The sequence below is a fragment of the Chelmon rostratus genome, chromosome 22 (assembly GCF_017976325.1).
Source record: "Chelmon rostratus isolate fCheRos1 chromosome 22, fCheRos1.pri, whole genome shotgun sequence".
In the NCBI taxonomy this organism is placed as follows: Eukaryota; Metazoa; Chordata; class Actinopteri; order Chaetodontiformes; family Chaetodontidae; genus Chelmon; species Chelmon rostratus.
In genome coordinates, this window is record NC_055679.1 from 16,890,751 (window position 1) to 16,904,044 (window position 13,294).

The 13,294-nt window shown below is 39.7% G+C and overlaps 2 protein-coding genes across 2 annotated transcripts in view; both read left to right on the top strand.

Moving 5' to 3' along the window:
* The first annotated feature begins 207 nt into the window (after positions 1-207).
* On the top strand, positions 208-2,859 carry ndufa12 (NADH:ubiquinone oxidoreductase subunit A12). The gene is made up of 4 exons (XM_041964270.1): positions 208-325; positions 1,336-1,421; positions 1,601-1,688; positions 2,012-2,859. The coding sequence occupies exons 1-4, from the start codon at positions 237-239 to the stop codon at positions 2,190-2,192; spliced, it is 444 nt and encodes a 147-aa protein (XP_041820204.1). The 5' UTR covers positions 208-236; the 3' UTR covers positions 2,193-2,859.
* A 4,651-nt stretch (positions 2,860-7,510) lies between these two features.
* tmcc3 (transmembrane and coiled-coil domain family 3) overlaps positions 7,511-13,294 on the top strand; it is a 39,715-nt gene continuing 33,931 nt past the window's right edge. Inside the window, exon 1 of the mRNA XM_041964280.1 lies at positions 7,511-7,636. Coding sequence (XP_041820214.1) covers positions 7,592-7,636 — 45 coding nt within the window. The 5' untranslated portion in view covers positions 7,511-7,591. The remainder of the gene's footprint in view (positions 7,637-13,294) is intronic.

The window sequence follows — 13,294 nt, forward strand, 5'->3', positions numbered from 1 at the left end:
GTACTGTATTACAACATTATTCAGAAGTGGTCCTTCCTGCATTATGAGTACTTTTGCTTTGGGTACTTCTAGTACAATTTGATGCTAATACTTTTGTACTTACGTAAAAATTTGAATGCAAGACTTTCATTTGTATTTGCATTTGTAGGTGGAACTAAAAGTTCCCAGGCTGATGGGTAGTACTCGGACCTGATTTAGCGCAGAACGGTCCGTTTCAGTAACTCTTCCGTCTCAAGATGGCGGAGTATGCAAACATCGTCCGAAGGGCTTTGGGACAAATAGGAGGTCATGGTGGAGTCCGAGGTCTCCTTCTCCAGTTATTCAGGTCAGTTTAGTTACTATAGTTTTATTGTCTACAGTGATCGACGGTGGTGACTGTGAGACCGTCATAAAAATGTGTGACTGATTTTCTGTTCAGAGGCGAGTTAGCGTGTTGACAGCTAACTGAGTCTGCATCGCCAGCAAACGTTAGATTATGTTTTTGGATAGTGTCAAACGCTTCGTTTCTTTTGAGGAAGTATGACTGTAATACTGCACCAAACTCCATTAACAAATCTCAGAATTTAAGTTAGTGTTCAGCGACACCAGTTCCCCCGATTTTAATTTGTGGGGTTCACTGGTGAAAGAACTACTCAGATGTTTTATTTAAGTAGCAATACCACAGTGTAGAAATACTCTGTTACAACTGAAAGTCCCGTATTCTTGATTTTACTTCAGTAAAAGTACAAAATTACCAAAAAAAAGTACTAAGGCATAATGGCCAATGTCAGAATAATGTTTAGAATTATGTCTATCTATCTATCTATCTATCTATCTATACTATAATAATAAATCATAAAGTGTATTTTGAGTTATTAATCTGAATCTACAAACTTACTTGTATCTTACGTTATCAAATACATGTAGTGGAGTGAAAAGTGCACAATTTCCCTCTGAAATGTAGTGGAGTAAAAGTGTAAGTTGCCTAAAATGGAAATACTGATGTTTCTCAAAATTGTACTGAAATACAGTACTTTAGTACTTAGAGTAAATGCATTTAAGTACTTTCCACCAATGCTGAAGGTCATGATTGATATATTTGGCCGGTGTCACCAAACACTGTTTACCTGTTACCTGAGCAACATCTCAGCTTCTATAGCTGGTTCAAACAAAGGTTAATGTTAGAAAACATGATGTTTTTAGCACAGATCTGCTTCACTGAGTGTGTGTGCCCCCTTTTGATCAAAAGGACAGGGTTTTTTTTTTATTATTGATTGACAAGTCTACTGTCCCTCAGTACACGAAAGTGGACTATATGTCTTGGGGTCAACCTGACTATCATCATTTCATTGGCAGGGTGAATGATGTGAAGACAGGAACGCTGGTCGGCATGGATAAATATGGGAACAAATACTTTGAGGACACCAAGCACTACTTCTTCGGTGAGTCGAGTTTCCCCAAATGTGCATGATTTCATTAGCAGGACATTTACTGCAAAAATAATGTTGTTTTCCGGAGGATTTTGCATCACTCTTCTATACCAGCAGACCAGTACTCAAAGGATTCTGCATCTGCTTCAAAGTGACGTGTGATTTGTTAGTAAACTAAAAAATGTGTTCAGGACGTCACCGCTGGGTGATCTACACCACAGAGATGAACGGAAAGAACACCTTGTGGGAGGTGGACGGCAGCATGGTTCCTGCTGAATGGTACGACCTGCAGTTTGTTATAGAATTAATACAAATAATGATAACACAAGCAATGACCACTTGGCCTGAAAGTCATGTTTTTGAGCAAAAACGTGGCTGCTATTCCACATTATACCAGTTCTCCTTTAGATATACAGTACATTATAATAAAAAAAATGTTTGTAGTGGACTTAAACTGTTAAACTCTACTGTACTCTCTTGACAAATAGATAAAAACATATCCTCAATGTCATCAAAAACAAAAACGCCCCAAAAAAGTGAGTGAAAAGAAAGAATTAGCTTGAAAGCTATATTTAAGACAGCTACCTTCTCCTCCTCTTCAGGCATCGCTGGCTGCACTGTATGACAGACGACCCCCCCACCACACATCCACCAGAGCCAAAGAAGTTCCTGGCTGAGATCCACCAGTTCAACGTGAGTGGCAGCTCCCAGCAGTATGTGCCCTACTCCACCACCCGCAAGAAGATCCATGAGTGGGTCCCACCCAAAGCCGGAGCTCAGTGAACTCTGACAGCATATTTGTAAATTATGGTATCCTGCCTCTGTATCCACCATGTCCTGAATAAAATCTCTATACAGACATTTAGAACGGTAGTTGCAGTGCTTCCGTGAAAATTGTACAGTTTTCCCCAGTGGCTGAGAATTGATTGGTTGGGTGGTTTAAGCTACTATATCAGACATTTCAGTGTCTGCTGCAAACCAGCAATACATTTACAACCTTACTGCTAATTAACATCTGCAACCCCAGCGAATCCACTGCTGGGTCAGTCATTACAGTTTCATGCTGTGCAGGAAGATTTTGTTTATGTCCACTTCATTTTACATCTAGTGGAGATCCCAAAGTTTCCCAAGTAGCAAATATGTCAGCTTGAATTTTGGGGAAGTTTGTCCAAAATGATTTACAAGACATCTAGAATCTAATCTTTTGATTGAAACTGCTTTAATTGATTATATAGCTGCAGCAAGAATTTCAGTATATATTGGATGTGTTACTGTCAGAAAAGATCTTCCCAACCTTAAAGCTACTTATGGAGAAATATAAATGGAAAACTGCATTTCAAGAGGTTAAAATGTTTTTTTTGTTTTTTTAAATCAAGTGATACTCAACTGCATTTCTGTATTTCCTTGCACATGTGCAAATGGAACACATCAGTGTTCAAATTTAAAGAAAAATATATAGGTGGGCAGACAAATACATGGGAAACACTGACAGGGCTCTGGGTCTTTATGGCTTCATTTGTTTTTTAAATCAAGAAAACATTTTCATTTTTTTTATGTCCAAAAAAAAAGTTTGAGAATCAAAATGTTTGACCCTTTTTGCTTGCAAATGACTGAAACACTTCATAGATTGTTGGCAATTAATTTACTGTTTGACTAATTGTTTAAGTAGTTGGCAGGTGAAGTAGCAGCAGCAGCACGTTCTTCTTCAAATTTTGTCCTTGTCAGCCTGGAAATCATCCAAAACAGCTTTTAGAACATCACTGAAATGATATCTATGCACATTTATAAGAAATTTGATCAGAACGCCACACAGACAACCAGTGTAGTGTGTAATCAAAGAGACTATCGGTGCTGTGTGTGAGCATACAGGTGTGTGTATGGTGTCACAGCGAGCTTACAGCACTGTCCCTGTCACACGCTGGTCACTGTAGGATTATGCTGAGCTGAGGGAAAGTTGCAACATGCAGCATTTCACATTGAGGTGTCTACAGATCCTCCAGAGCTGACTGGTCAGAGTGTGTGTGAAAGTGACTGGACACGCAATACACACATAATGACTCAATGCCAGAGTCCCTGTGAAACTCCAGCCAGGACCAGGACAGGTTTGTGTACTCTGTTATTTCCACTTTTTGAACATTGTAGGTGTTGCAGCATTTTTTTAAAGTTAAATGAGGAACACTTAGCTAAAACCATCACATTCTAATACAACTGTCCTGCAATAAATCCTACCTACATGTAGGTTAAGATAAGCAATCTTTGTTTGGAGCCATTCAGAAGATAACTGTGTTGCTAATATTTTATCCAAACCATTTTTATCACTGAGGGTAGAAATAGTTTGAACGCCTCTCAGTGTAATGTAGTACAGTTAAACTCCATCCTACAAAATGACCAAAAGTTGAATCAATATTACCCTTTATAAAATGGTCTGTACAGAAAAGATTATTATGAACTTCATCAAGGGAGGATTTAGCAGGACTGTTGCATTGGTTTATCTAGCTGTACCTATTTATTATGTCATAAAAAAAATTAAAATATATATTTAAAATAATTTTAAGAATATTTTAATGAGGTAATTTAACTTTCTTAGTGGAAAAAACAATAGTAGACACAATTTATTATCCATAGTAGATAATTTTAAAGGTCTTAAAATATGTCTGGATGTTATCTCTAATGGTCCAGACTGAAATAACTAGCAACAACCAGCGTTAGCGTGGTTGTTAATGGATTAGCATTCATGCCACCTTGAGTGTAATAACTTTGGCGATCGTCAGGCTTTTCATCCAGCGTTATCATCAGGTTATAGTTTTTACTTATCCAATAATGGTTTATGACTTAATGCCTGAAAGCAAATGACATTCCCATCAGCTGTATATTGGTGCTACGTAGCAAGTGTTAGCATGCTAACTAGCCGAAGTAAGACGGAGAACGTGATGTTAGCATGCTAGTGTTTCAATTTAGCTAACTTTAAGCACCTAGCTTCAGTACAGCCTTGTCGAGCCGTTAGCGTGGCTGTTGACGCTAATTACTATTCAAATTTGGCTGGCTATGTTTTAAAGCAACCCAGCAGCATATTAAATAGTATTAAGTAATAGAGTAATAATTAGTCCCATCTTTACCAGCAGCAACACTAGTGATGCTTACAGATTAATGTATCCTTTTCCCAAAACGGGTCATTCTACATAATAAGTACTTTTACTTTTGGTAGCCTATTTTTAGTAAAATGTGATGGTAATACTTATGTACATTTATTTAAATAAGATTTTGAATGCAGGGCTTGAAATTGTGACTGAGTTGTTTTTACTTTTACTCAAATAAAAGATATGAGCACATCATACACCCCTGATCTTTAGTGTGATTAAATTGAGAGACCTGGTGTCTCTTAAATTCTCTGATTTTTGAGTGGAGTTTGGCATAACATTGTATTCATACACCAGCGCATAAGATATTTCAAATTAGTGCCATACAGCAAAAGATCTTGTCTATTTTGTTAAAATGTAATTTAAATGGGTTATAGTATTGACCTCATGAAAACATGATATTAGGTTTGTGTTTTGGTAGCTGAGATCTTAATTATCATTGCAGTTTCAGGGATCTGGAGCTGAGAGATGAGGAGGCTCACGGTTTCATCACTTTTTCCTCGAGGGGAAGATTTGGAGGAAGATGAAGAAGAAAGTCAGCTCAATGTAAGCTTCAGCACACACCATGTCTGTAACAGTGTTTAATGGCCGAGAGGGGGCATTGTTCCTATTGATTTATGTCTGTGAGTCAGCCCTGTCACCCCGGCTGTATCACTGCAAGATCAGTGAGAGGGAATGAAAAAGGCTTTTGGCATTCTCTTGAGTCAGCATTTTAGCGAACAACAATCCTCTCCCGTCTTTATTTAGAAACCAGAAGAGACTTTACTCAGAGAATGGAGGCAGAATATTGTCCAAATCCTTGAATGTAATTAAGAATAATGAGCCGGAAGTGCTTTGGCAGATGACAAATGCCCCGAGTGGCATGTAATGTGCTCTCCAACCCACTTTTACATTTGTATTCAACAAATCGTTTGTCGCTCCTCCGTTTTGTCTGCATCTCACATTAGCTGATAGCTATTGTCTGATTCATCCTCTGCAAATGGAGCAGATAATCTCTCTCAGCCTTTATAATTGCTGATGCAGCAGTATACTGAAGTGGCAGCTGCTAGTGATGCCAGCCGGGCACCACAGAGAGGATGAGGAGGGTTGTCCTGATGTCAAGACACTCTCCATGTCCGGCCCTCTTTCCTCTTCAATCTTCCCTCCTGCCAGCTGTCATATCTCTCCTTCTCCTCCTTCTCCTCCTCCTCTTCGCTTTTCCATCGCCTCACTTTAACATCACTGTCTTTTACTTTTTTCCTCCCTCCCCATCCTCTCCTCTTGAATCATTCATGCCTGACTTCCTCCCATGCATGGATTTCACTCCTTGAGTAGAGTGTGAGATTTTCGGGCTTCCCGTTTTGTCTCTAATTCTCCAAACGCTAGCTGTGCTTAATGGGTCGATGCCTTGGGTCTTTTATTTTTTAGGCCTCCCCTAAGCATTTGGCTGTAAAAATACCAGTGTCCCAGTTCTGTCCTCTTTCTCATGTGTGTTTCTGCACACAAGAAGGAGAAACTCAGAGCTAATTGGAGGAAAAGTCAAGCTGAGATTCTCAAGATTATTCAGATTTTGTCTCAGTCTTTTTTGCCAGGTGCTGCTGTTTCACCTGTGCATCAATGTGATCAGAGATGTCTCGTTCCTTGTTTTTGCTGTAGATGGCGCACTCTTCCTCTTATATTTTGACATCTACTTACAGGGAAAGCACAGGTGAGGCTAATTATGTTAATTAAGGCCGAATCACATGTAGGTGTTGCATTTCTGGTACTTCATGTTATTAGTAACACCTGTGCTTTTTCTGCAAACAGTGTCTGCTGTGAAAAAGGTCAATATTTCCTAAATACCAAGTGTAAAGTGGGCAGTAATTAATATGGACATGCAATAATAACAAACTTTATTTTTGCACTTTTCTTAACACGCTTACAAAGTTACAAATACAGCAAATAAAAAATAGATGTCTCGTATTATTCATTTAAAGGATAAGACAAACAGTCCAAACCTCAAAATTATTTTAAATATAGTTATTAAAATGATTACAAGGAGAAACAGCAAATCCTTAGATTTGAGGAGCTGGAACCATGAAATGTTTTTGCATAAAAATGACTGAATCGTTTAACAAAATAGGCATAGACATTAATTATTCTGTAATCAGGTCATCAATTTATTAACTCATCATTTCAATTTAGAACAAAGCATCGTATTTTGTAAGCTCTTTTTTTAGGTGAAAATTAATTTGTATGGTAGCTAAAGCTGTCAAATAAAAGTATTGAAGTTAAAATTACTATATTTCCCTCTGAAATGTAGTGGAGTAAAAGTAATAAAGTACCTCAAATCTGTATGTAAGTACAGTATGTTGATCCTGCTCCTACTCCCACTTAAAGAATGTCTTTGAGCATGTGGGTGCAGCGTCCAGCCCTGGTCTCACACATACACACACACACAATCTGGCTCTGCAGATTAGAGGTGCTGTCAGAGTCTCCGTCCTGTAGAGTGCATTCACCCCTCAGGGAGTGAGTCTGGCAGGAGATTCCTGCACTAACTCAGCGTTCCCACACTCATTCATTGCCTTAAATCTCCCCTTCCTCCCTCCTCTCCCTCCCACTCTCTCAGTGTCCGTCACCAGCTCTCCATCCCCTGTGTGCTCCCTCCTGATTGGCAGCCGAGGTTGTTGTCGCGAAGTGTGCCTGTGCCGGTGGAGGGTGGCTGATAGGGATCAAAAAATTCTGGCTCGGGCTGCTTCATTCCTTTTAAGGTGGTCTTTTTCCAACCGGGCAGAAGTGTGTGAGAACAGCACAGACCGGTGCAGCTTGGGAACGCACCCCAGGATGAGGCAGTGTAGAGCAGGTTGGGAGTGTGTGGAGGTACACAGAGAGCCGCTGGTTTGAGCCTGATCGTTGCTAACACAGGAAGCAAAAGATTTCACAATAAGATTGTTGCACACACACTCCTCCTCCCTCAGAGGGTAGTCCTTAAACTTCAAAGAGGCAGACAGAGCTCTCTGGTGTGCAGGGTTCTTCTGAAGCTCCCGTGGCATGCACTTTGACCTCAGGCTGTGAGGAAGAGGAGGCATGAGGAAGAACTACAGTGCTACTCCGCTCATCTATGTGACAGAGGTAGCATTTGCATTTGTTACGACTCTACGGTTTTTGGTCTGTTCCATGTGATGGATCAGGGAATCACTTCTCTTGCTGTTTATCTCTCTTGTGCGAGTGAATAACTGTAGAAGGTTAAATGAAGTCAGTCCCAGAGTCACATGTATTCAGCGGTGTATTCCTGCCCTCATGAACTCGGCAGTTACCCGGGTCACATGAGGAGTTCTGTGTGTGAGATAAAAAAGTTAGCACTCGTTTACTGCTGAAATGCTCTCTGTCACCGAGATTGTGCATTTCATAGCTTTTTCGGAGAATCTGTCTAAGGCTTGGCATTCTCGGTATAGCTTGCTCTGATTAGATAACAGGTTGTAAAGGCAGGACAGTGAAGAAGGAGGCTGATCTTATATGTTTATGCTCATTACAGCCGTGTCACTAAATTAGTTATTCTGTGTTTTGTGTCCAGAGATAATCAAGAAAGTTGTTTTTAACAGTCAGGCAAGTTTCACCACGTCTCTGTCTTTGTAAGTGTCTGTATGAAGCATGTGATTGGCCATTGCCTTATGAGTAATGTCTAAGGAATGTGTATAGCACACCATAGATCATGCACACCTATTAAACTGCAGAGCTTGTTTTCATTTTCTCCTTCCTTCTCTCGCTTGCTCTTAGAAAAACGTCCCTAAGGTTTCTCCATTTTGGCTCTGAGTGCTCGAGCAGGAGGTCGTGTTTATGTTCCTCCTGTCTTTATCTGTCCATCACAGTCTCAGCCGCTCCATCAGAATGTCTGGTCGTTGTAGTCTGTGGCGTAAAGAGATGCATCCTTGAGGCTATTCCTGGCTGGTCGCTGTGCTTTGGCCTGCCCTTATTGTGCTGACAATATGTGTTTTGTGTGTGCATGCATTACAGCCAGAGCTCTGTCAGTATATGTGCAGCAAAACACTATAAAAATAATGTTATGTAACCCAACCGTATAATGGGGCTTTTCCTGTCAAGCAGCCTTTGTCCGTCCACAAACAAGGAAACAGTAGACGGAAGAAGCAGCAGGACGTTGTTTTATTATGGCCCTGTGTGTTTTCACCCTTGTCAGCTCTGCAGAAAAGTTCTGCAACAAGTCTACCATCAGCCTTGATTCACATTTTCACAGCTTCTGCATCCCCGATATGTTGTTAAATCCTCTGTGTACAGTATTTCTACAAAGCCTTAGAAATGTAGATGCCCTCCAACTGTTAACTGTGTCCACTTCCATCCGTTTACCATGGTAACCATCACAGTGTCTCAGACACACAGCGTTCAAGACCTTGGTGGAAGATTTTATTTCCCTCTGTTCTCTCTCATTAAGCTGTGTGTGTTTATCCCATAGCAGATCTCAGAGGACATCACAGTGTAGTGTGTCAACATTAGCTCACTGAGTGTGTGTTCTTGTGCTTTTATCCCAGCGTGCACTTAAAAGCTTCCAGGGAAAAATGATGCCATGTGAGGACATTTTGCAAGTTCTCGCTACTAGAGGGGGTTAGTTCAGGTGAGATGACATGAATTTATCAACAGCCAGAAATTTTACCATACCCTCATGTATATTGTTGCAAAAACTCCTTGTAACATCTCTTGGTGTATTAGGCCAAACCAATAAGCAGGGATGTTTTTTGGATTTTTAGCCATTCAGCTGTGTGGCTTAAGGGATGGCAATAGTCCATCAATCAATCTGGTCCAGACTGAAATATCTTGGCAGCTATTGGAAGGATTGCCTTGAAATTCTGTGCAAACATTCATGGTCGACAGAGGATGAAGCCCACCGACTTTAGTGATCCCCTGAGGTTTCCTCTTGTGCCAATATGAGGTTGACATTTTTGTGTCAACAGTCTCTCGACAACTAGTTGACTGATTGCCACGACATTTTGACACACACATTCATGACCCTGTCAGGATGAACTGTAAAATCTTTGGTGATCCTTTAATCTAGCACTTTGGCTTGTGACAAAAAACTGCAAATCTGACATTTCCATCAGAAAAAGGGTAAACATTGTGCCTGCTAAGCAGCATGTTAGCATTGTCAGTGTGAGCATTTTAGATGCTGATGTTAGCGTATGCCTCACAGAGCTGCTAGCATGACTTTGAATAAGGATTTTGTTGCATCACAGTGACATTACTGGTGCAAATTGTACTTCCTTTCTATACATCCTTGTATTTCCCACCAATCTCTTCCTCCTTTTTCATTTGTAACATGAAGTGAAATCTCAAGTCTGCATGACTCTATAGCAAAAACTAAAGAACATTTCATTTTTCATGATGATAGCCATCATATGTGGCATCTGATCATTCCCATCGTAAATATTCCTGCAACATAAACATCTCCTGCATCTCTACATTGTGCCATATGCATCTTTCTCTGCCCACGTAGAATCATTATTATTTATTTGTGATATAAGTCTGCTTAAATACTATTCTGCGAACCTCACTGTCCGTTTCACCAGAAAATAACAAGTAAAAATAAAACATATGGAAAGATGCTTTAGTTGCCTAAAGTCCCCGACAAAATGGTTTAATTGGAATATTCACATTAATGGAGGAAAGGTCAACATGGTGTTACTGCATAACATAATAAGCACCTCATCTCAAAAAAGTTATTTCATGGTTGGTCCTGATTTGCTTCCACTGGTTAAGTGCAATCCCATTATTGCTTATATTTTCCTGCCACAGTAATTGCTTTTCATTCTTGCTTCCAGACATTTTACCGAGTGTATTCCGGGTGTCTGCGGTGCTCTGAACAAAAAAAAAACCCCACGCTCTCGCCATTCTTGCTGCTGCTGCATGTAACTCACATCATTTTCAGTTCATCTGGTCTCATGACATTAATTTCTGAGAAGGCTGGCTGCACCAGAAACTACTCACTGTGTTGAATCACCAGCGGCTGCAATATATGAAGTACAAGCTCAAGAAGTCGATTAATTAACATGACTAAATCGTGTTGCCTTGACATGAAGCAAGAGAGTATTACATCAATTAAATATAGTTTTAAAAAACGTTTGTGAATGTGTGTGTGAAAACTCTGCTGTTTTCCCATGATCTGTTAAGAGTACAGCTGCAAACGATCAGGTTCGTTATCAACCAATGTTTTGATTATTGATAGCCATGCTAGCAGCGTAGCTCAAGGGATGGTCGTGTCTGCCAGTCGGTCCCCTGCTTTTGGTCCAGACTGAAAAATCTTAAAAACTGTTGGATGAATTGCGAAACACATTTGTGTCCCTCTTAGGGAAAATTTTCATTCAACACCGTCATCAGGTCGGTCAGGTCCATCGGGTAATTTGCACTTCAGTGCTTTGCTTAATGATCAAATACCTGCAATGAAACAATAAAAGCTAGTTAAAATAGATTCTAATATAAATTGATTTAAATAGAGAGCCTAAACTTTTGTCCCAGTTTGCATTGTCATTGCGAGCATGTTAGCATAATGACATTAGCATTTAGCTCAAAGCAACTCCAGCCTCACATGGCTAGCATGGCTGTAGATGTCTTGTTTTTAATTAGACCATTTGGCTCCAGTTTGTGGCGTCTTTACTTTGCTTGTTTTGTCCAACCAACGGTCAAAAACCAAATGCTTTCAGTTCACAGCAATATTAAAAGAAAAGAAGCAAACTCTCATATTTCAGAGACTCAAACTAACTAATTATTTAAAGATCCAGTATGTATGATTTAAGAGTCTCTATTGGCAGTAAGGTAAGAGAATGTTCAGAATTATGCTTTCTGTCTGAAAATAAGGATAGTTGTATTTTCATTACCTCAGAATGAACTCTTTTTATCTACAAAGGGGGCAGGTCTTCTTCCACAGAGTCTGCCATGTTGCACCGCCATGTTTCTACAGCAGCCGAGAACAGACAAACCAAATAGTGGCTCTAGTGAGCGCTATTCATGTTCTGTTACAGCCACTGTAGGGGAGGGAGAGGAGAGGGGTGTTCAGTTGGTTGCAACCTGCAACCTCAATTGTAGATCCTACACACTGGACCACTGAATAACTAATATGAAAACTGTTCCAATTCAATGACTCGTTGTTTCTGCAATAACAAGCAACAAGTGCTTGTGGTAAACACTGCCTCTCCGTCACAAAAATCCCAGGAGAAAGACAGCAGACCTACACAACCTGAGCATGACCTCATCGACCGCAGGCGTCCCCCTGAGCTCTCCACACTGCTTAGACCTGGGCTACATGTTTGTCTCTGCATGTGTATAATTTCCTTGATGATAATGACCTTTGCTGACGACCAAGAAAATCTGTTCAAGCTACATCTGCAGATCTCAGCCTGTAATTCTGCACACGCGCACACACACACACAAACCATAAGCTGTTATCACAATCTCGATCCATATCTCATCATGTTTGCACCACTCAATTTATCACCATGGCAACAAGATGGTGCAAGTGGTCACTGATTCTCATCCTACACTGGTGACCAGTAACACTTGTTTTAACCCCCTTCCCAAGTCATGACTCCATGTACCTAAACTGGCAGCCTAAATCTAAACAAAGACTGTTGCTGGAAGTGACGTGTCAGTTTGCTCAGTTTTATATAATCCTGAACCAAACCAACAGAAGCCTGCAGTTATTTTCAGTTATTATATTTTCAAATAATGACACCTGTTTATTTTTAGGGCAAACCTAAGCCTAAGCTAGTGGTATTGAAATCTTAAAAAAAAAAAAAAAACATGTTAAAAATACTTCATTACAAATAGAAGTTCTGAATTCAAATTTTATATCTTATATGATCATAAATTTTATATGCAATATCCTCATCTGCAAAGTAACTTGTAGCTGCATCAACGTACTATACTTACATACAGTATTATGTATTTTCTTCTCATGCTACTGTATTACTTCTACTCCACTTAATTTCAGAGGGAAATGTAGTGATTTTAACTTTAATACATTTATTTGACAGCTGTAGTTACTTGACAAATAAAATAAAAAAAGCATTTTTCACCTTCCTTGCCTTTACCTGAAGTATTATGTGTGTAAACCCATTTTCTTTCCACATATGTGAATACACTAGTCATGATATTATTCATAATTGACCTGTCTGGTTAAATCAAAGTTAAACAGAGCGGTGTGTGTGTTTGGATTTTGTGTGTGTGTTCAGCTTCATTAACATATAACCTTGTCTGTGTCAGTAGCCTCTAGCTAGCTGCTGTAACGCGGGAAAACAGGCTTTGTACTGTAAACAGAGGTTTAGTCTTTTCTCTATCATTGTCTGTTTTCTTGGTAAATTCAGCAGAAAAGAAATGTTAGATTCTCCCTTTGCTCTTAGTTTCACACTGTCTTGACTTTATGTACACTCCAGTTGCCAGCTTTGCCAAGCTCTGATGCTGCAGCAAACCCTACCTTTATTAAGGACATGTGACATTTGAGGACGTTGCCTTGGGCTTCAGGAAACACTGATCACTGTTTTTCACCATTTTCGGGCATTTTATAGACCAAATAACTAATCCATTAATGGAGAAAATAATAAACAGACAATGAAAATAAGCTAGTTGCAGCCCTAAAGTGTTATCTTAGAAAATTATTTTTCTGACTAATTCAATAATCGACTTACAGCACTGGAAGAGAGTTTTAGCCAACAGCCGATTCTGGGCAGTATATGATTGTTTGTGTTTTGTCTGTTGAGTTATTTGATATCTTGACAGATTCATGTGGTG